The sequence below is a fragment of the Thamnophis elegans genome, chromosome 9 (genome assembly GCF_009769535.1).
Source record: "Thamnophis elegans isolate rThaEle1 chromosome 9, rThaEle1.pri, whole genome shotgun sequence".
NCBI classification, from domain to species: Eukaryota; Metazoa; Chordata; class Lepidosauria; order Squamata; family Colubridae; genus Thamnophis; species Thamnophis elegans.
In genome coordinates, this window is record NC_045549.1 from 3,829,735 (window position 1) to 3,852,055 (window position 22,321).

Sequence of the window (22,321 nt, forward strand, 5' to 3'; positions counted from 1 at the left end):
ATGGAATGGAATGGAGGAGTGAAAGGGAGGGCAGGAGAGAAGAGAAATAAAAACAAGAATTGAATAGAATTGGGGGAAGGAGAGGAGAAGACCCTAACCCTATTAGAATCTTAAAAGCATTAAGACCTTGCATAACAATAAGAAAGGAACAATAAGAAAGATGTGCCCTTATATTTCAGAAATAGGAGAAAGAAAGAAAGAAAGAAAGAAAGAAAGAAAGAGAAAGAAAGAAAGAAAGAAAGGTGGGAGTTAGATGGAGTTAGCCTTAAGTCAAAGGAGCTTTTCAGAACATAAAAACCGATGCCGGACTTTTATTGTTCAGAGTAAGGACCGTGCCAGCTGTTCCTTCGAAGCGTGGCATCTCTTTTTCAAAAGTACGGGAGGATTTTGATGCCTTTCGCACTCAACCTAGCGATGTTTACGAAGGTTCAGCCGGAAAACACAACATCCCTGCCAGGAGAAAAAGGAAAAAAAAAAAGATTTTGGACAGAGAAAAATCATCCTGATTTTATGCTCGCTGCCTGCGTCCCCGCGGACCACCCGACTCACAATTTTGATGATGCCCCGATTAAAAATAATTTGGCTGCCAATAAAGCGGCAGCTTTGGGAGAAGGGCACAGCTCTTGGCACTGAATGGCTTAATTACGGGTGTCGGTCGGAGGCTGGCTTTCGGGTGGGAGGTCTGTGGAGGGAAGGGGAAGAGAGCCCCCCCCCACCTGTGACAATGTTTTTTTTTTGAGGGGGGGCACAGCGTTACAGGGCTCCAAACAATTGATGCAAACAATATAAATACGCAGGGGATGCAGCCAGGATTCAGATACAAAGAGCCAGAAGGCAAGATAGCAGATGCACCCGCTTGCCAAACTTCCTAAGATGCGTGCCGGGATCCTTTCGGTGTTTCTCTTCTGCCTTCTCACCTTCTCTTCAGCCTGCTACATCCAGAACTGCCCCCGAGGAGGGAAGAGGTCCCTGCCAGATGCAGAAATCCGACAGGTAAGGCTAAGCATTCACCCTTCCCGCCTTCTTCCTTAAGGAACAATTCCAGAGCCTTCTCTTCTTCCTCATTGTCCTTTCCTTGTCTGTAGCCTAGGGAAGAGAAAAATTAGGGGGTATATAACCTACAGATTAACCTTAGTTCTAGATTGGAGCTCTCTTTGGTAAGATTCCACCTGTTAGCAGATTAACAGAGTTGGAAGGGACCTTGGAGGTCATCTAACTCAAGCAGGAGACCCTAACACCATTTCTGACAAATGGTTATCCAGTCTCTTCTTAAAAACTTCCAGCCATGGAGCAGCCGCAAGTTCTGGTGGCAAGCTGTTCCACTGGTTAATTGTCCTCACTGTCAGAAAAATTCTCCTTACATCTAGGTTGAATCTCTCCTTGATCAGTTTCCACCCATTATTCCTTGTTCGGGTGCTTTGGAAAATAGCTTGATCCCCCTCCTCTCTGTGGCAGCCCCACAAATATTGAAAGATGCTATCCTGTCTCCTTCTCTTCCCTAGACTAGCCATGCCCAGATCCTGTAACCGTTCTTCATATGTTTTAGTCTCCAGTCCCCTAATCACCTTCGTTGCTCTTCTCTGCACTCTTTCTAGAGTCTCAGCATCTTTTTACAGTGTGGTGACCAATACTGCATGCACTACTCTAGGTGTGGGCTTACTAGGGCTTTGTAGAGTGGTATCAACACCTCAGTTGATCTTGATTGCATCCCTCTGTTAATGCAATTTAGGATTGCATTGACTTTTTTGGCTGCCACCGCACACTGCTTGCTCATATTTAGCTGGTTGTCCACTAAGATTCCAAGATCCCGCTCACAATCCCTGCTATTAAGCCTGATGACATGATAACTATCTTCCAGTACTTGAGGAGCTGCCACAGAGAAGAGGGGATTGACGTCCTTTCAAAGCACAAGAAGAAAGGAGAAGAAGCAATGGGTGGAAGTTTGTTAAGGGGAGATTCAAACTGGAAGTAAGGAGGAATTTTCTGACAGTGAGAACAAAATCAGGGGAACAGTTTGCTGGGTGCTCCATCCCTGGAAAAAAATTTTTTATTTTATTTTAAACACATAAACACATCAACAAAAACAAACACATGACTTAAAAACAACATAGGAACAATAAGTTCCATCCTATATCATCCCGCAGTTCCGAATCGGTTTCTTTGCAGTTAGTGTTTTCCCTTCTATACATTTCTATCTTGCGTTCATAATCTCCTTATTCGTTATCCATTTTTATGTACATTTCTCTATTTATTTAAACTTAGCTACTTATAACCAAATATTGTTTACCTATATTGTGCTTTATATTCTTACTATCATTTATTCTCTTACATATAGGTATACATTCACATAGTTATTCTTTTTCTTTGCCATTCTTATACTTTTGTTATTCCATTTAAAAGGTTATAATATACAGTTTGAGTTGCTTTGTTTACCATCCCTAGTGCCTGTTGTAACACCACCTTATTTTCCCTTTCTTTTCTCCCTCCCTTCCTTCTCTACTTCCTTCCTTCCTCCTCTCCTTCCCCTTCCTTCTTCCCTTACCTCTCCCTTACTCCTACTCTCTCTCTTCCCCTTCCTGCCCTCTCTCCTTCTCTTTCTCTCCCTTCCACCCACCTCTCCTTACCTCTTTCTTCTTCCCCTACCTCTCCTCCACTCTTCCTCTTCCCTTCCTACTATCTCTCCTTCTCTTTCTCTCCCTTCCACCCTCCTCTCCTTACCTCTTTCTTCTTCCCTTACCTCTCCTCCACTCTTCCTCTTCCCTTCCTACTATCTCTCCTTCTCTTTCTCTCCCTTCCACCCACCTCTCCTTACCTCTTTCTTCTTCCCTTGCCTCTCCTCCACTCTTCCTCTTCCCTTCCTGCCCTCTCTCCTTCTCTTTCTCTCCCTTCCACCCACCTCTCCTTACCTCTTTCTTCTTCCCCTACCTCTCCTCCACTCTTACTCTTCCCTTCCTACTATCTCTCCTTCTCTTTCTCTCCCTTCCACCCACCTCTCCTTACCTCTTTCTTCTTCCCTTGCCTCTCCTCCACTCTTCCTCTTCCCTTCCTACTATCTCTCCTTCTCTTTCTCTCCCTTCCACCCACCTCTCCTTACCTCTTTCTTCTTCCCTTGCCTCTCCTCCACTCTTCCTCTTCCCTTCCTACTATCTCTCCTTCTCTTTCTCTCCCTTCCACCCACCTCTCCTTACCTCTTTCTTCTTCCCCTACCTCTCCTCCACTCTTCCTCTTCCCTTCCTACTATCTCTCCTTCTCTTTCTCTCCCTTCCACCCTCCTCTCCTTACCTCTTTCTTCTTCCCTTGCCTCTCCTCCACTCTTCCTCTTCCCTTCCTACTATCTCTCCTTCTCTTTCTCTCCCTTCCACCCACCTCTCCTTACCTCTTTCTTCTTCCCTTGCCTCTCCTCCACTCTTCCTCTTCCCTTCCTGCCCTCTCTCCTTCTCTTTCTCTCCCTTCCACCCACCTCTCCTTACCTCTTTCTTCTTCCCCTACCTCTCCTCCACTCTTCCTCTTCCCTTCCTACTATCTCTCCTTCTCTTTCTCTCCCTTCCACCCTCCTCTCCTTACCCTTCCTTCTTCCATCCCTTCTCTACTTCCTTCCTTCCTCCTCTCCTTCTCCTTCCTTCTTCCCTCCCTTTCTTTTTCTGTTGTTATAGGTGTCTCTTTCAAATTTCAGTTTATGTTTTCTTGGCATCCCTGGGAATTTTCAATAAAGGATTGGACCACCATTTGACTGGGAGGGTGTAAGGTCTCCTACCTTGAGTAGAGGGTTGGACTAGAAGACTTCGGAAGTCCCCTTCCAGCCCTAGGAGATTCTGTGCCTGCAACTTGTTAAATCTGATCGGATTTGCAGAACAACAAGATTTTTGTGAGCACAGGAAAAGAGAAGGAGGGGGGGGGAGAAAGACCCCTGTATTTTATTGCCAGGAAAAATGGATTTGCAGAATATCAGGTTATTTTGTTCAATGAAAGGGGTCAGGAAGACTAAATCAAGATATAAGAGCTAGCTGAAGTAAGAAAAGATAGCTTAGAATTCAAATCTTTCATGAACTCATTCATTGTGTGGTCTGGTTTTTTTTCCCCTTCTTCTTTCTAATTGTACCATAATGGCTTACCATTGCTTCATTCTGGGATGGTTTTGGGATTATCCAATCTAGTTTATAACCCTGGGATATCCCTGTGGCCCCCTACCCAAGCTTTAAATCTCTTTTGAATATGGGATGGAGCACCCAGCAAACTGTTCCTCCGATTTCCTCTGGGATTGGGCGGCCTATAAATCCATTAAATAATAATAGATAATAGATAATAGATAATAGATAATAGATAATAGATAATAGATAATAGATAATAGATAATAGATAATAGATAATAGATAATAGATAATAGATAATAGATAATAGATAATAGATGATAATAGATAATAGATTAGATAATAGATAATAGATAATTGATAGATAATTGATAATTGATAGATAATTGATAATTGATAAATAACAACAACAACAACAACAACAAACAACAACTTGGTTCCTGGGGATTTCCTCTGGTTTTCTCGGCAAGCATGTGGAAACCATGTCATTTCCTTCTAGGATTTCACACCCCCAAAACTTTCTCCATGCTATGTGGTAGCCCTGGGATTTCCATGTGGCCTCTCATCCAAGTCTTAACCAGGTTCAACCTTGTTCAGCTTTTAGAGACCGGGTTCACTCAGTTTGGGGGGTGGGGGGAGGAAGCATCTGGATTAGCAATGGTAAACTAACACCCCAGGTTAACTAGCACGATCCAATCAGCAGTCTTAGTCTTATAGCTGTTTCCAGCAGCGGTGGGATTCAAAATACTTTTACTACCAGTTCTGTGGGCGTGGCTTGGTGGGCGTGGTATGGCTTGGTGGCAGGGGTGAAATGCAGCAGGTGCTGACAGGTTCTGGAGAAGCGGTAGTGGAAATTTTGAGTAGTTTGGAGAACCAGCATAGGCCCCAGAGTGGGGTGAGGATGGAGATTTTGCAGTATCCTTCCCCTGGAGTGGGGAGGGAATGGGGATTTTGCAGTATCCTTCCCCTGGAGTGGGGAGGGAAATGGGGATTTTGCAGTATCCTTCCCCTGGACTGGGCAGGGAAATGGGGATTTTGCAGTATCCTTCCCCTGGAGTAGGGAGGGAAATGGAGATTTTGCAGTATCCTTCCCCTGGAGTGGGCAGGGATATGGGGATTTTGCAGTATCCTTCCCCTGGAGTGGGGAGGGAAATGGGGATTTTGCAGTATCCTTTCCCTGGAGTGGGGAGGGAATGGAGATTTTGCAGTATCCTTCCCCTGGAGTGGGGAGGGAATGGAGATATTGCAGTATCCTTCCCCTGGAGTGGGGAGGGAAATACGGATTTTGCAGTATCCTTCTCCTGGAGTGGGCAGGGAAATGGGGATTTTGCAGTATCCTTCCCCTGGAGTGGGGAGGGAATGGAGATTTTGCAGTATCCTTCCCCTGGAGTGGGGAGGGAATAGAGATTCGCAAGCCACGCCCACCAAGCCACACCATGCCCACCAAGCCACGCCCAAAGAATCAGTAGTAAAAAAAATTGAATTTCACCTCTGCTTGGTGTGGGATGGCAGAGGAAGGATACTGCAAAATCCCCATTCCCTCCCGATCAGCTGGGACTCGGGAGGCAGAGAATAGATGGGGGCGGGGCCAGCCAGAGGTGGTATTTGCTGGTTCTCTGAACTACTCAACATTTCTGCTACCGGTTCTCCAGAACTGATCAGAACCTGCTGAATGCTACCTCTGGTTTCCAGGCAGAAAGTTTAATAAAACTTTTCATGAAATCGGTTAGTCAGAACAGTTATTACCAGACGTCCGGCTTTCTGCGTTCACAACTTCTGGAGGCAATTTGCTCCATTGATTAATTGTTCTAACTGTCAGGAAATTTCTCCTTAGTTCTAAATTTCCACACGTTGCTTCTTGTCCTGCCCTCAGGTGCCCTGGAGAATAGTTTGACTCCCTCTTCTTTGTGGAAGCCCCTGAGATATTGGAAGACTGCTATCATGTCTCCCCTAGTCCTTCTTTTCATTAAACTAGACATACCCAGTTCCTGCAACCGTTCTTCATATGTTTTAGTCCCCTAATGCTCTTTGTTGCTCTTCTCTGCACTCTTTCTAGAGTCTCCACGTCTTTTCTACATCATGGAGACCAAAACTGGATGCCGTATTTCAAGTGTGGCCTCACCAAGGCCTTATAAAGTGGTATTAACCCTTCACGGGATCTTGATTCTCTCCCTCTGTTGATGCAGCCTAGAACTGTGTTGGCTAGCCATATTCAAATCCATACTTACATATTAGGTAGATGTGTTAACCTCTAAGCCACGGGATCTCCACACTTTGTCAACTATACCGGGGGAAAGATTGTGGGGGTTTCTCAGTGATGTTAATCATCTTCTTTTAATTTCTATTTTAGTGTATCCCCTGCGGCCCCGGCAACAGAGGGAACTGTTTCGGGCCCAACATTTGTTGTGGAGAAGAGATGGGCTGCTATTTTGGGACTGCAGAGACTCGGCGTTGCCTGGAAGAGAACTTTCTCCCTTCTCCCTGCGAGGCTGGTGGGAAACCCTGCGGTGCGGGCGGGCGATGCGCAGCACCTAGCATTTGCTGCAGTGATGGTATTTATAGGAGGGGGGGGGAAATGGAGAAAAAAAAGAAATATCAGACACCATTAAAAAAAAATTTAATTGCATTCATTCTCAGCCAAATGTTATGTTGAGCAGTGCTGAAGCCCTAAAGTACTCTGTTCTCTAACCAGTTGCCCCCCCAGATGTGCGGGACTTCAACTCCCAGAATTCCTGATAGCCCTGGGAGTTGAAGTTTGAGGCGTCTGAAAAGATTTCAGCAAGTTAAAAGCCACCCTCTCTTCCGTAAAGGTAGTCCTCGTTTATCAACGGCCTCAGATGGGGACGGTTCACGAAGGTGAGGCGATTAAAAATTCATTTCCCAAGCAACGCGGGCCTTTAGGACAACCAAAATCTTCAGAGGGACTCTGATTAAGACCCAGTCAGTTTCAGGCAGCAGCTGCCAGCTGATGGGAGGCTTCTAATCAACTAAGGGGACAAAACTGAGCTTGTGGACTTTAGATGTTAGAACTTTTTAAGGATGCACTGTCCTGGGAAGATGTAACTCAGGAAACAATCAGCTTCTTTAAGTTAGGGGTCAACAACCAATGACCTTTACCCTCCCTCTCTCTCTCTCTCTCTCTCTCTCTCTCTCTCTCTCTCTCTCTCTCTCTTTCTCACTCTGCCTGTCTCTCTCTGTCTATGTCTCTGGTTCTGTACCTCTCTGTCTCTCTCCCTGCCTCTCTCTGTCTTTGTCTCTCTGTCTCTTTCTGTCTTCTGTCTCTCTCTGTCTCTCTCTATTTTTTCAAAAAAAATCACTGAGTTGTTGCAACCAAGGGCAGTCACTAAATGAAGACTACGTGTATCGGCATTTTTTCTACTGCACGATCGAGTTTCTCAGCTCCCTATAATCTCTTATAAAAGTCCAATAAACAAACTGTGCCTGTGATAGAAATGGCAGGCGTCTTGTTTGGCCCATCGGCTAAGAATTAAAAAACAGCATGACCTCCTTCCGTATTTTGCAACCTGAGTCGCTTTCAGATGAATGGACTTCAACTCCCAGAATCCCCCAGCCAGGAATTCTGGGAGTTGAAGTCCACACATCTTAAAGAGGTCAAGGCTGAGGAACACTGACTTATTCCCAGATCTTAAATTTGCAGAAATCCAGAGGGGAATATTTTCCAATCAATCAGAACAGAGCTGGAAGGGACCTTGGAGGTCCTCTAGTCCAACCCGCTGCTCAAGCAGGAGACCCTATACCCTTCCAACGAATAGTCATCCAATCTCTTCTTTAAAACCTCCAGTGATGGAGCACCCACAATTTCTAGTGGTGAGCTGTTCCACTGGTTAATTGTCCTCACTGTTAGGAAATTTCTCCTTAATTCCAGGTTGATTCTCTCCTTGATTAGTTTACACCCGTTGTTTCTCATCCTGCCTTCTGGTGCTTTGGAAAATAAGTTGACCCCCTCTTCTACATAGGTTCGAGACCATCCTAACCCCACCCAGAGTAAGTTGCTGCTAAAACCCCACAAACAAGAGCTCGAAAAAGCTTTGGCCGTCTTCCCTACCTGTCTGGAACTGACCCAATGAATTCTTCTGCCTCCCATCCTTTTACAGAGAGTTGCGTCTCCGATGCTGCCTGCGGAAATGAGAACGGCGAGAGAGGACGGACGTCTCCCGAAAGGAATTTGACCGGGATGGACGGTTCAACTGGAGATCTCCTTCTCCGACTGATGCACCTGGCCAACAAGCAGCAACAAGGAAAGCCACAATTTTATTAAGGCGTCGGAGATCTGGCCTTTCGTGGCCTTAAAGGGCTTCGAACTTGAAGCTGCCCTGAGAGATCCAAAGCCTATAACCGCTTAGGAGTAAAATATAAATATTCTACCCCAAAACCAGTTCTGAATTAATAAAAGTCTTCTTGCATCGTGTGACAAAATTGTTTAAGCGTCGTTTATGAAGAGAAGAGATAACGCTTTCCTTGCGCTGGGAAGCATTATCACAAAACCCTGGATGGCCACAAAACTCCTAACCTTTGTGTAAAGAAGGGAAAGAAAATTCTTTTGTAGGTGTACTTGTGGTCCTCATCTTACAACCCAAATGTACGACAGATCGTCCAGTACTTACGACTCTGTTCCAAAGTTCTGACATAACCGCATTTTGGGTGTCTGGCAATCGAACTTTCTCCTTAATTCCAGGTTGCATCTTACCTTGATTAGTTTCCTTCTGTTGTTTTGGAGAATAATTTGTCCCCCTCTTCATTGTGGCAGTCCCTCAAATACTGGAATACTACTAGGTGTCCACCCTAGTCTTTCTTTTCTCTAGACTAAAAGTAAAGGTTGCACATATGTGCTATACCCGATCCCAACTCTAGGGGGTGATGCTCATCTCCGTTTCAAAGCCGAAGAGCCAGCGCTGTCCGAAGACGTCTCCGTGGTCATGTGGCTGGCATGACTCAACACCGAAGGTGCACAGAACGTTGTTCCCTTCCCACCAAAGGTGGCTCCTATTTTTCTACTTGCATTTTTACGTGCTTTCGAACTGTTAGGTTGGCAGAAGCTGGGACAAGTAACGGGAGCTCACTCTGTTATGCAGCGCTAGGGATTCGAACCGCCGAACCGCCCACCTTTCTGTTTGACAAGCTCAGCTTCTTAGCCACTGAGCCACCCCATCCCTACTTCTCTAGAGGAGCTGAACCCAAATCCTGCAACCGTTCTTCATATGTTTTATCCTCCAGGCCTTCAATCATCTTAGTTGCTCTTCTCTGAACTTTTTTCCAAAGTCTAAACATTTATTTTGTAATGCTGTATTCCACGGGAAATATTGAAAAGGCAGAATGTTATATTTCCCTGGATCAGAAATGGAGAAACATGTTTTTAGGCAGGAAGCAGACTCACTTTTAATAGCTCCCACCTTTGTGAATGAGCCATTAAGAGCCCTAGCCAGTCTATTCTACATAACAAAGATCCCCCCTTCAGCTCTAGGGTGATGGTGTCGGAAGTTCAAACCCGCCTCTCTCCTAGAAAAAATGAAATATCCTGGGAAATATTGAAAAGGCAGAATATTATGTTTCCCTGGATCAGAAATGGAGAAACATGTTTTTAGGCAGGAAGCAGACTCACTTTTAATAGCTACCCCCACCGTTGTCAATGAGTAATTAAAAGGCCTCAGCCGTTCTATTCTACATAACAGAGATCTCCCCCTTCAGCTCTAGGGTGATGGTGTAGGAAGTTCAAACCCGCCTCTCTCCTAGAAAAAATGAAATATCCTGGGAAATATTGAAAAGGCAGAATATTATGTTTCCCTGGATCAGAAATGGAGAAACATGTTTTTAGGCAGGAAGCAGACTCACTTTTAATAGCTACCCCCACCGTTGTCAATGAGTAATTAAAAGGCCTCAGCCGTTCTATTCTACATAACAGAGATCTCCCCCTTCAGCTCTAGGGTGATGGTGTAGGAAGTTCAAACCCGCCTCTCACCTAGAAAAAATGAAATATCCTGGGAAATATTGAAAAGGCAGAATATTATGTTTCCCTGGATCAGAAATGGAGAAACATGTTTTTAGGCAGGAAGCAGACTCACTTTTAATAGCTACCCCCACCGTTGTCAATGAGTAATTAAAAGGCCTCAGCCGTTCTATTCTACATAACAGAGATCTCCCCCTTCAGCTCTAGGGTGATGGTGTAGGAAGTTCAAACCCGCCTCTCACCTAGAAAAAATGAAATATCCTGGGAAATATTGAAAAGGCAGAATATTATGTTTCCCTGGATCAGAAATGGAGAAACATGTTTTTAGGCAGGAAGCAGACTCACTTTTAATAGCTACCCCCACCGTTGTCAATGAGTAATTAAAAGGCCTCAGCCGTTCTATTCTACATAACAGAGATCTCCCCCTTCAGCTCTAGGGTGATGGTGTAGGAAGTTCAAACCCGCCTCTCACCTAGAAAAAATGAAATATCCTGGGAAATATTGAAAAGGCAGAATATTATGTTTCCCTGGATCAGAAATGGAGAAACATGTTTTTAGGCAGGAAGCAGACTCACTTTTAATAGCTACCCCCACCGTTGTCAATGAGTAATTAAAAGGCCTCAGCCGTTCTATTCTACATAACAGAGATCTCCCCCTTCAGCTCTAGGGTGATGGTGTAGGAAGTTCAAACCCGCCTCTCACCTAGAAAAAATGAAATATCCTGGGAAATATTGAAAAGGCAGAATATTATGTTTCCCTGGATCAGAAATGGAGAAACATGTTTTTAGGCAGGAAGCAGACTCACTTTTAATAGCTCCCACCTTTGTGAATGAGCCATTAAAAGGCCTAGCCAGTCTATTCTACATAACAAAGATCTCCCCCTTCAGCTCTAGGGTGATGGTATAGGAAGTTCAAACCCACCTCTCTCCTAGAAAAAATGAAATATCCTGGGAAATATTGAAAAGGCAGAATATTATATTTCCCTGGATCAGAAATGGAGAAACATGTTTTTAGGCAGGAAGTCTTAAAGCTGTCAAGTTACAAGACCCTTGCACTCCTAACCCTTTAGAAAAAGAACCCCAGGGTTGTTCAAACTTGACAGTTTTAAGACTTGTGGACTCACTCTTAATAGCCCCCACCTTTCTCAATGCAACACTCATGCTATTTTGTGACACTGCACAATTACAAAATAGCCTAATAAGCTAAAATTTGGCAAGGTTGAGAAAAACTGATTTAACTTTTGTGTAAACCAGAGGAGAGTGAAATGTATTATCCACCCCTCATTTTGACTATGCCCCAAAGCAACTTAAACAATCCATAAAGACCCCCAAAGCAGAAATGGCATTTATACCTTCAGAAATTATATTTTTCTTGGGCATTCTCCAAACTGCAAACAAAACCACCTAACCTCTTCTCTGTGGATCAACCCCTGGCCTGTCCCCATATAACCACCCGTGGATTCTCTGCTCTCTTGATAGATTAAAATACTCACCAGGGGGCCAAAAAAATATCCTGGCGATTCCTCCTTTCACGCTTGCAAAGCTGGTGAGGAAAAAAACCTTCGATTCGGCCCACATTTGCAGCAAGTTCAATTTCTTCTGAGCACCTTCAAAACTCAACTCAAGGACACCAAACATGGAGAAATCAGTTCAAATATCAAACCCTGCTGTATAAAAATAGGGGGAGGGAAGAATAAAATAGAAATGCTGGGGAAAAAACTCCCTCGCACAACAACAAGCCCAGTAAATGAGCTCTTTTGCCCTTTAGAAAATACTAGAATATTAGAAATAAAATGCAATAGAGAAAATTACTTGTATGAAAAGATAAAGTTGGGATTGCTGAAACGCCACCCCGAGAACCCATCAGAGAAAGTAAATAAGCATGGGCAACAACAGAAAGGAGGGGGGATGAGGAGGGAAAGGAAGGAAGGGTAAAGCAGAGGAAGTAAGGGTGGGGAATTAAGAGTAGGAGAGAGGGGAAGAAAGAGGAGAAGGAGGGAGGAGAGGGGAAAGAAGGGAAGAAGAAAGGAGGAGGGAGGAAGAGGAAAGGAAGGAAGGGTAAAGCAGAGGAAGTGAGGTTGGGGAATTAAGAGTAGGAGAGAGGGGAAGAAAGAGGAGAAGGAGGGAGGAGAGGGGAAAGAGAAGGGAAGAAGAAAGGAGGAGGGATGAGGAGGGAAAGGAAGGAAGGGGAAAGCAGAGAAAGTAAGGGTGAAGAATTAAGAGTAGGAGAGGGGGGGAAGAAAGAGAAGGAGGGAGGAGAGGAGAAAGAGAAGGGAAGAAGAAAGGAGGAGGGATGAGGAGGGAAAGGAAGGAAGGGTAAAGCAGAGAAAGTAAGGGTGAAGAATTAAGAGTAGGAGAGGGGGAAGAAAGAGGAGAAGGAGGGAGGAGAGGGGAAAGAGAAGGGAAGAAGAAAGGAGGAAGGAGAGGAGGAAAGAAGAAGGCAGAAGGGAGGTTGAGAAGATGGAAGGAGTAAGGTTGTAGCAAAAAAAGATGAAGGCAAAAAAGTCACCCAAACTGTATTATAGATATGTGTGTGTAAAAATAATTATAGAGACTACTGATGAATAGACAAAATGTTAAATAGCAATTACAAGAATGTATATTTGGGAAAGAACTTGAAAGGGAACAAAAAAAACTTTTTTTAAAACAGAAATTACAAGATTTGATGAAGTTAAAGAAAAGAATTACGAGCCAGGAGAAAAGTGGGGGAGGTTACTCACCTGTTTGGTTAAGGATGCTCTTTGGTTGAAGAATGGATGCAGGTTGGACCGAACGGCTTTTATGCACTCCAAGGGTGGAGGCGGGGCCAAGGGGAAAGGCGGAGCCAAGAGGTGGGTGGAGCTTGAAACTGCTCCATCCCAACCCAGCACATCAAGACAGGCAAATTGCAAGCATTTGCGCACAGGCACACACAGGAAGCCAGAAGTGATCTGTTGCTCACATCAAAAGCTTGTTTCTTTTCTTTTTGAAAAGTTTTTTCTTAATTTTGTTCTCTATATTGACGCAGGAGGGGGTGCACAGGTAAACCCACCAGTGGCTGGCCAGGTTAGGTGGTCTTACTACAATGGACCTAATAAATTCATATTAGCTTGGCTTTTCATTCTAGTGCCCTGGAGTTCCAAAGTTGACTTTTAGCTGGAGTGAACTTTCTCTCCAACTTCCTCATAAGTATTAAAAATGGGGCTGAACAGTGTGGCAAGACCCTGTAAAGGAGGGGCACAGGAAGCCAGGCGTGGGTGAGAGATAGAACAGAGGTAAAAACTGCTGACGGCTGAAGACATGATAGGAACTTCTCTTTTTCGTATTTCTCCTATGTACTTCTCTGTAACATTCCAAATGAACTTCTCCTTTTCGAAATGTCATGTTTGTCTCGTGTATGGAAACGCCTTGAGAATGCACAGTGTGGAACACGGCATGAAAGTAGCATCCTGGGCAGAGCCCAGGCAGTTCAGATTTTGGTGTGTGAACACGCTGAACTCGATGCATCAAATAAACCTGTTTCTCTCGCACCTTCGTGGTATCGAGTCCTGGTCTTTCGTAAGTAGATTACAAACCTCAATCTGCTGCAACAATATGCAATTATAGGTACACATTCACATAGTTATTATTCTTTTTTACATTCGTCATTCTTATACATTTATCATTCCATTTGCAGGGTTCTAACATACCATTTGGGTTGCTTTGTTTACCATTCCTCACCTGTTTTGATACCACCTTCTTTCCCCTTTCTTTTCTCCCTCCCTCCTTTCTCTTTCTTCCTTCCTCTCTCCTTTCCCTTCCTTCTTCCCTTATCTCTCCCCTGCTCCTCTCTTCTTCTTCCCCTTCCTGCCCTCCAGTGGTGGGTTTCAAAAATTGTTCGAACCTACTCTGTGGGTGTGGCCTCCTTTGTGGGAGTGGCTTGCCGCCCATGTGACCGGATGGGAGTGGCTTGCCGCCCATGTGACCGGATATGAAGATGCCGACGACACTTGTCAGAACCACCTTAAATTACCTCCCACACACAACACTGGCATGCATAAGAATAGGATGTAAACTTGTTTTTTAAAAGGCATCTTTGGTTTGCGTTAAAACAACTTCAACACACCCAATGTTCTGATTGCACCACAAACGCAGTAGTCATCCTTACCTTTCACAGAGGCACTGAGTTTTATAAATAGGAGCATGATAGTGTAGAATAATCGTATCCAAGGACCAGTGGTGGGTTTCAAAAAATTCTGGAACCTCTTCTGTAGGTGTGTCCTGCTTTCCGGGTCCACTGGTGGAACCTCTTCTAACCGGTTCGGTAGATTTGACGAACCAGTTCTACCGAATAGGTGCGAACTGGTAGGAACCCACCTCTGCTGCCCTCTCTCCTCCTTTCCTTCTCCCTTCCATCTTCCCCACCTCTATCTTCCTTCCCTCCTCTTCCTCTCCTCTCCTCCTCTCTTCCTTTCTCTTTTCTATTGTTGTAGGTGTTTCTTCCAGCTTTTATTTTTTTATTTTCTTGACCCAAAAATAGTTGAATATCATTTCTTGTTCCCTTTCCTTCTCAAATCTATCCCGATTATGTTTTTCCCCCTTTGTACCTTACCTTTGAATATATATTATTATTTTCTTCCCTATTTCCCCCCCCCTCTTCTCCCCCTTTTCTACTTAATGGCGTATCGTCTGGGTTCCACATCTTCTCCTTACTTTCTTTTCTGTATGTCTTTCTCTAACCTTTCATAAAATCTTCCCCATGTCTTGAAGTACACCGATGCCTCTTTATCCTTTATTTTCAAAGTCAATCCGTTCACCTCTGCGCAGTCTAGAATTTTTATTATTATCTCCTCTTCTTTCGGTACCTTATTTAATTTCCAATTTTGAGCGAATACAATTCTCGCTGCTGTAGTTACCTGTATAATCAAATAGGTCTCTTCTTTCGTATATTTCTCTGGAAGGATACCGGATAAAAATATCTCTGGTTTGGGCTCTATCTTTTGTTGAAGTATTTCCTCTAACCACGTTCTTATTTTAGTCCAATAGTTCCTTGCTTCAGAAGCTTGTTTCGAAGGTGACTTTTCAAGAGATGCTACACTTGATTTTAGCCGAAAAGCCGAGAAGTTCTTTCTCATCGTGCCTTTTCAAGAGGCAGTTGAACTTTTTTGGGTTTCCTTGGGGAACCGAAATCCCAATTCCTGAAACTAAAATCTACAGTCAGAGTGTGGTCCCATTAAGGAAGATCTGCTGTAAGTTTGTAAGTCTTCAACTTACAAACTAATACAATCCTGGGTTGTATAAACAGACACATAAAATCAGGATCACGTAAAGTATTAGTACCACTTTATAAAACCTTAGTAAGGCCATACCTGGAATAGTGCAGTAGTGTAGTATGGTGACCAAGTAGATTTTGGTCACCATACTACAAATAAAGTTGTTGAGACTTTGGAAAAAGTTCAGAGAAGAGCAATACTCAAAGGCCTGGAGACTGAAACATATGAAGAACGGCCGCAGGATTTATGTTTGGCTAGGTAGTCTAAAGAAAAGAAAGACTAGGGGTGACATGATAGCAGTCTTCCAGTATTTGAGGGGCTGCCAAAAAGAAGAGGGGGCTCAAATTACTCTCCCAAGCACCTGAAGGCAGAACGAGAAACAAGGGTTGGAAACTGATCAAAGAGAGAAGCAACCTGGAATTAAGGAGAAACTTCCTAAGAGTGAAGACAATTAACCAGTGGAACAGCTTGCCTCCAGAAATTGTGGGTGCTCCACAGGGGAGGGTTCCTGCCAGTTCTAACCTCTTCTATATAGAAGAGGTTCCACAAATCTACCGTGCCGTTTGGAACCGGTTCCAGTTCCCCCCCCCCATCCATCCCCACATCATCAAGATGAAGAACGAGAGGAGGAATTCTGGGAGTTGAAGTCCACAAGTCTTAAAGCTGTCAAGTTTGAACACCCCTGGGGTTTTTTCTCTCTAAAGGGTTAGGGGTGCAAGGGTCTTGTAACTTGACAGCTTTAAGACTTGCGTGCTTCAAATGCCAGAGTTCCTGAGCCGACATGACTGGAGGAGGAATTCTGGGAGTGGAAGTCCACAAGTCTTAAAGCTGTCAAGTTTGAACACCCCTGGGTTTTTTTTCTCTCTAAAGGGTTAGGGGTGCAAGGGTCTTGTAACTTGACAGCTTTAAGACTTGCATGCTTCAAATGCCAAAGTTTCTCAGCCAACATTTTGGTTGCTAAGCAAGAGCGTTGTTAAGTGAGTTTCACCACATTTTACAAGTTGGCCACTCCCACCCGGTCACATGGGCGGCAAGCCACTCCCACAAAGCAGGCCACACCTAGATAAGAGGTTGTAAAAAAATTTGAAACCCACCACTGTATTCCATCACTGGAGGCTTTTAAGAAGAGGCTGGACAGTCACTTGTCTGAGATTGTATAGGTTCTCCTGCTTGTGCAGGGGGATAGACTAGAAGACCTCAAAAGTCCCTCCTGACTCTGCTATGCTATGCTGTGCTATGTTATGCTATTCCATTCTATTCTATTCTATTTTCTATTCTATTTTATTCTATTTTATTCTATTTCATTCTATTCTATTCTATTCTCTATTCTATTGCATTCCATTCCATTTTCTATTCTATTTTCTATTCTATTCTATTTCATTTTCTATTTCATTTTCTATTCTATCCTATTGCATTCCATTCCATTTTCTATTCTATTTTCTATTCTATTCTATTTCATTTTCTATTTCATTTTCTATTCTATCCTATTGCATTCCATTCCATTTTCTATTCTATTTTTTAATTCTATTCTATTCCATTCTATTTCATTTTCTATTTTATTTTCTATTCTATTTTCTATTCTATCCTATTCCATTCTATTCTATTCTATTCTATTTTTTATTCTATCCATTCTATTCTATTTTCGATTCTATTTTCGATTCTATTTTCGATTCTATTTTCTATTCTATTTTCTATTCTATTTTCTATTCTATTTTCTATTCTATTTTCTATTCTATTCTATTGCATTCCATTCCATTTTCTATTCTATTTTCTATTCCATTCTATTTCATTTTCTATTTCATTTTCTATTTCATTTTCTATTTCATATTCTATTCTATTCTATTCTATTTATTCTATTCTATTTTATTCTATTCTATTCTATTTTATTTTATTCTATTCTATTTTCTATTCTATTCTATTGTATTCCCTTCTATTACGTTTTCTCTTTTATTTTATTCTATTCTACTCTAATTCTAATTCTAGTTGTCCATTCAAAGTAACAACGGCCCGGAAAAAAGGGACATGTGACCATTTTTCACACTTACGCCCATAACTGATGACCGTTACAGTGTCCTAGAGGGTCACGAGATCTCTTCTGCGACCTTCTGAGAAGCAAAGACAGAGGGGAAGCCTGATTCACTTAACGACCACGTCACTAATTTAACAACTGCAGGGATTCACTTAACACAACCAGGGCCAGAAAGATCGTAAAATGGAGCAAAACTCACTTAACCACTGTCTCACTTACCAACAGAAATTTGGGGCTCAATTATAGTTGGGGATTACCAGTAACTGGTTTATTCCATTGAGGTCTCTTGAAAGTTACGAAGAGAAGCGATCCAGTTGCTTGTCCCCCCGTCCCCCCCCCCAGTGACGTCCATCACTTCTGGAGTCTCGGTCCTCGCCCTCCCTTTCCCCCACTTTGGAGGAAAAACGCACAACCGCAAATTGTCCATATTTGACTGACCTCACGCCTGCGACCTCGGCATATTAGATGAGACCTCTGGCATGGACAGCAATCTCTTGTGCTTTTTAAGAGAGACGGGCGAGGAGGCTGGTGCCCTGCCTACGCAGACCTCTCGGCCGTATAAATGCTGGCAGCTACCAAGAGGGAACCAGGGCGAGGTTTTCTGGACAATTCCATAAACTAGGCAACTAGCAGGGATGGCCAAGATGACTTACACCGTGTTGACTCTCTGCTTATTTTCGCTGCTTGCTTTTTCTTCTGCTTGCTACATCCAGAATAGAATAGAATAGAATAGAATAGAATAGAATAGAATAAATACTATAGAATAGAATAGAAAAGAAAAGAGTAGAATAAATACTATAGAATAGAATAAATACTATAGAATAGAATAGAATAGAATATATACTATAGAATAGAATAGAATATATACTATAGAATAGAATATACTATAGAATAGAATAGAATAGAATAGAATAGAATAGAATAGAATAGAATAGAATAAATACTATAGAATAGAATAGAAAAGAATAAATGCTATAGAATAGAATAGAATAGAATATATACTATAGAATAGAATGGAATAGAATAGAATAGAATAGAATAGAATATATACTATAGAATAGAATAGAATAGAATAGATAGAATAGAATAGAATAGAATAGAATAGAATAGAATAGAATAGAATAGAATAGAATAGAATAGAATAGAATAAATACTATAGAATAGAATAGAATGGAATGTATACTATAGAATAGAATAGAAAAGAATAGAATAAATACTATAGAATAGAATAGAATATAATAGAATAAATACTATAGAATAGAAAAGAATAAATACTATAGAATAGAATAGAATAAATACTATAGAATAGAATAGAATATATACTATAGAATAGAATAGAAAAGAAAAGAATAGAATAAATACTATAGAATAGAATAGAATAGAATAGAATAGAATAAATACTATAGAATAGAAAAGAATAAATACTATAGAATAGAATAGAATAAATACTATAGAACAGAATAGAATAGAATAGAATAGAATATATACTATAGAATAGAATAGAATAGAATAGAAAAGAATAGAATAGAATAAATACTATAGAATAGAATAGAATAAATATCATAGAATAGAATAGAATAGAATATATACTATAGAATAGAATAGAATAGAATAGAATAGAATAGAATAACAGAGTTGGAAGGGACCTTTGAGGTCTTCTAGTCCAAACACCTGCTTAGGCAAAAGAAACTCTACTCCACTACAGACAAATGATTAGCCAACATCTTCTTAATGACTTCCAGTGTTGGGGCATTCACAACTTCTGGAGGCAACTTCTGTTCCACTGATTAATTGTTCTAACGGTCAGGAAATTTCTGCTTAGTTCTAAGTTGTTTCTCTCCTTGATTAGTTTCCACCCATTGCTTCTTGTTCAACCCTCAGGTGCTTTGGAGAATAGCTTGACTCCCTCTTCTTTGTGGCAACCCCTGAGATATCGGAAGACTGCTATCATGTCTCCCCTAGTCCTTCTTTTCATCAAATTAGACATACCCAGTTCCTGCAACTGTTCTTCATATGTTTTAGCCTCCAGTCCCCTAATCATCTTTGTTGCTCTTCTCTGCACTCTTTCTAGAGTCTCCACATATTTTTTTTATATTGTGGCAACCAAAACTGAATGCCATATTCCAAGTGTGGCCTCACCAAGGCCTTATAAAGTGGTAGAATGGAATGGAATGGGACGGGACGGAACATAACATAACATATTGGGATGAAGAATAGAATAGAATAGAATAGAATAGAATAACAGAGTTAGAAGGGACCTTGGAGGTCTTCTAGTCCAACCCCGTGTAGGCAGGAATGTGAGGCAAGTGGCAGTTGAAACAGAGTTCTTTTCAGGTGGGGAGGGGGAGTAGAACATCTGGGAAGAAGCAATGCTCAATCAAACCTGGACTCAAAACACAGCTTAGAGAGTGGCCCCTGCATGGCCCCATGGGAGTCTGACAACCAATCAGAATACGTTTCTTACACAGGAACAGGAAACAGAGAGGTGGGGCCGAACAAGGTATAAAAACCCAGCAAGCCCCCTTCTTTCTCTCTTCTTCTTCTTCACCCAACATTTAGAAGCATGGGGTCCCCCATTTTCTGTTCAGGAGCTCAGGCCATGTGGTTCTGTCCACCATTAAACCATCTTTCCAAGCAGCCTCCATGTTTCCAATGTCTTTCCCCCCCCCCCCACTTGGAACTGAACCCAGAAGGGCATTTCTTCCAACAACAGAATGCTTTTGAACTGGAACGTTCCCAGTAAATCTTAATGAAATGATCTTCCTGTCCTGGATGGCTTAATAGTGCGTACCGGGGCATGAGCTGATACCCAGATTTGGCCAATAATTTCTCCTCTCTAGCCTCTTGCCTTCCCTGCCCCATTAGCTTCGCTACTAGCCCCCTGTCTTCCCTCACCCCCATTAGCTCCACTTGATTTCTCTGGCTGGTCCCTTGCCTTCACTGTCCCCCCCCATTAGCACTCACTTTCTCCTAACTGGTACCTTCCCCGATCCCATTATTTCTGCTAGATTTCTTCTGGCACAAAAGAACAGACACAAAACAACAGAGTAACAGGGTTGGAAGGGACCTTGGAGGTCTTCTAGTCCAACCTCCTGCTCAGACAGGAAACCGTCTACCACTTCAGACATATATTTGTCCAATCTTTTCTTTAAAACCTCCAGTGATGGAGCACCTACATCTTCTGGTGGCAGGTAGTTCCACTGAGTAATTGATCTTCTTGTTATTAAGGTGCTTTGGCATATAGGTCGGGGGGGGGGAGAAACCCTCTTCTTTGTGGCAACCCCTCGGATATTGGAAGATTGCTATCATAGCAGTAGACTTATATACCGCTTCATAGGCCTTTCAGGCCTCTCTAAGCGGTTTACAGAGAGTCAGCATATTGCCCCCAACAATCTGGGTCCTCATTTTACCCACCTCGGAAGGATGGAAGGCTGAGTCAACCCTGAGCCGGTGAGATTTGAACCACTGACCTGCTGATCTAGCAGTAGCCTGCAGTGCTGCATTTAACCACTGCGCCACCTTGGCTCTATCATGTCACCCACTAGTCCTTGTTTTGGCTCACTCAAATCACTCAAAGATTCACTCCAAGCATCTCTGTGCAACTAGGAGCTCTCTTTTAGAGGCGGCCATGTAAGCCAATATTTTGTTCCTGACTTTCTACTAACAGACTAGATTAGACTAGAATGTAGAATAGAATGCAGTGGAACGGAACGGAATAGAATAGAATGTGGAATGGAATGGAGTAAAGTAGAGTAGAGTAGAGTAGAGTAGAGTAGAATAGAATAGAATAGAATAGAATAGAATAGAATAGAATAGAATAGGAGACTGGACTGCACCTCCCGGATCAATCTAGTCCAAACATTTCAAAATGTTTCAAGCCAATATTAGGAGACCTGAGGTTAAACTGTATGATGAACAGCTGCAGCAACTGGAGAAGGACCAGGGGTGATGTGGTAGTAGTCTTCCAATATTTGAGGGGCTGCCACAGAGAGGAGGGGGGGGGTGTCAAGCTATTATCCCAATAGCAGGATGTTTTGTCCTATCCAGGTAAACGTTTCTTTGTACGTCAACCTTCGATGAGTTAAACTACAAACAATTGTAACTTTTGAGTTCCGGCTTCCCTCTTTGCAGGACAGAATGCTTTTGAACTGGAATGTTCCCCAAAAATCTTTAATGAAATGATCTTCCTGTCCTGGATTGCTTAATGGTGCGTACGGGGGCATGAGCTGATACCCAGATTTGGCCAATAATTTCTCCTCTCTAGCCTCTTGCCTTCCCTGCCCCATGAGTTTTCCTCCTAGCCCCCTGTCTTCCCTCACCCCCATTAGCTCCACTTGATTTCTCTGGCTGGTGCCTTGCCTTCTCTGTCCCCCCATTAGCTCCGCTCACTTTCTCCTAACTGGTACCTTTCCTTCCCCGATCCCATTATTTCTGCTAGATTTCTTCTGGCACAAAAGAACAGACACAAAGGAACAGAGTAACAGGGTTGGAAGGGACCTTGGAGGTCTTCTAGTCCAACCAGGAAACCGTCTACCACTTCAGACATATAGTTGTTCAATCTCTTCTTAAAAACCTCCACAAATTCTGGTGGTGGAATAATTGTTCTTCCTGTTTGGAAATTTCTCCTTAGTTCTAGGTTGTTTTTCTCCTTGATTAGTTTCCATCCATTGCTTCTTGTCCTCCCTTCGGGTCCTTTGGAGAACAGGTTGACACCCCAATCCCTCTTCTTTGTGGCAGCCCCTCAAACATTGGAAGACTGCTATCATGTCACCCGTAGTCCTTCTTTTGACTACAAGTCTCTCAGAGGCAAAATTCACTCCAAGCATCTCTAGGCAACTAGGAGCTCTGTTTTAAGCCCATATATTGTTCCCCACTTTCTACCAACTAGGAAGTCTGTGTAGTATGACACATGAACTAGGAAGTGTATATAATATGACACACCTTGCAATAGGTTAATGGGAGCTGTTTCGTATCAAATTGTCCACTTTAACGCTTGTGGCATTCCACAAT

General features: G+C 42.8%; 1 protein-coding gene across 1 annotated transcript; it reads left to right on the forward strand.

Moving 5' to 3' along the window:
* The first annotated feature begins 873 nt into the window (after nucleotides 1-873).
* Nucleotides 874-8,366, forward strand: LOC116513288 (vasotocin-neurophysin VT-like). The gene is made up of 3 exons (XM_032224305.1): nucleotides 874-993; nucleotides 6,438-6,639; nucleotides 8,203-8,366. The coding sequence occupies exons 1-3, from the start codon at nucleotides 874-876 to the stop codon at nucleotides 8,364-8,366; spliced, it is 486 nt and encodes a 161-aa protein (XP_032080196.1).
* Nucleotides 8,367-22,321: the final 13,955 nt, after the last annotated feature.

Bases quoted from the DNA above. Each gene is read 5' to 3' on its own strand.
- LOC116513288 (XM_032224305.1), top strand. From the start codon at position 874: ATGCGTGCCGGGATCCTTTCGGTGTTTCTCTTCTGCCTTCTCACCTTC. The intron at 994-6,437 runs GTAAGGCTAAGC...TTTCTATTTTAG, and splicing joins CAGATGCAGAAATCCGACAG to TGTATCCCCTGCGGCCCCGG. The intron at 6,640-8,202 runs GTATTTATAGGA...ATCCTTTTACAG, and splicing joins TAGCATTTGCTGCAGTGATG to AGAGTTGCGTCTCCGATGCT.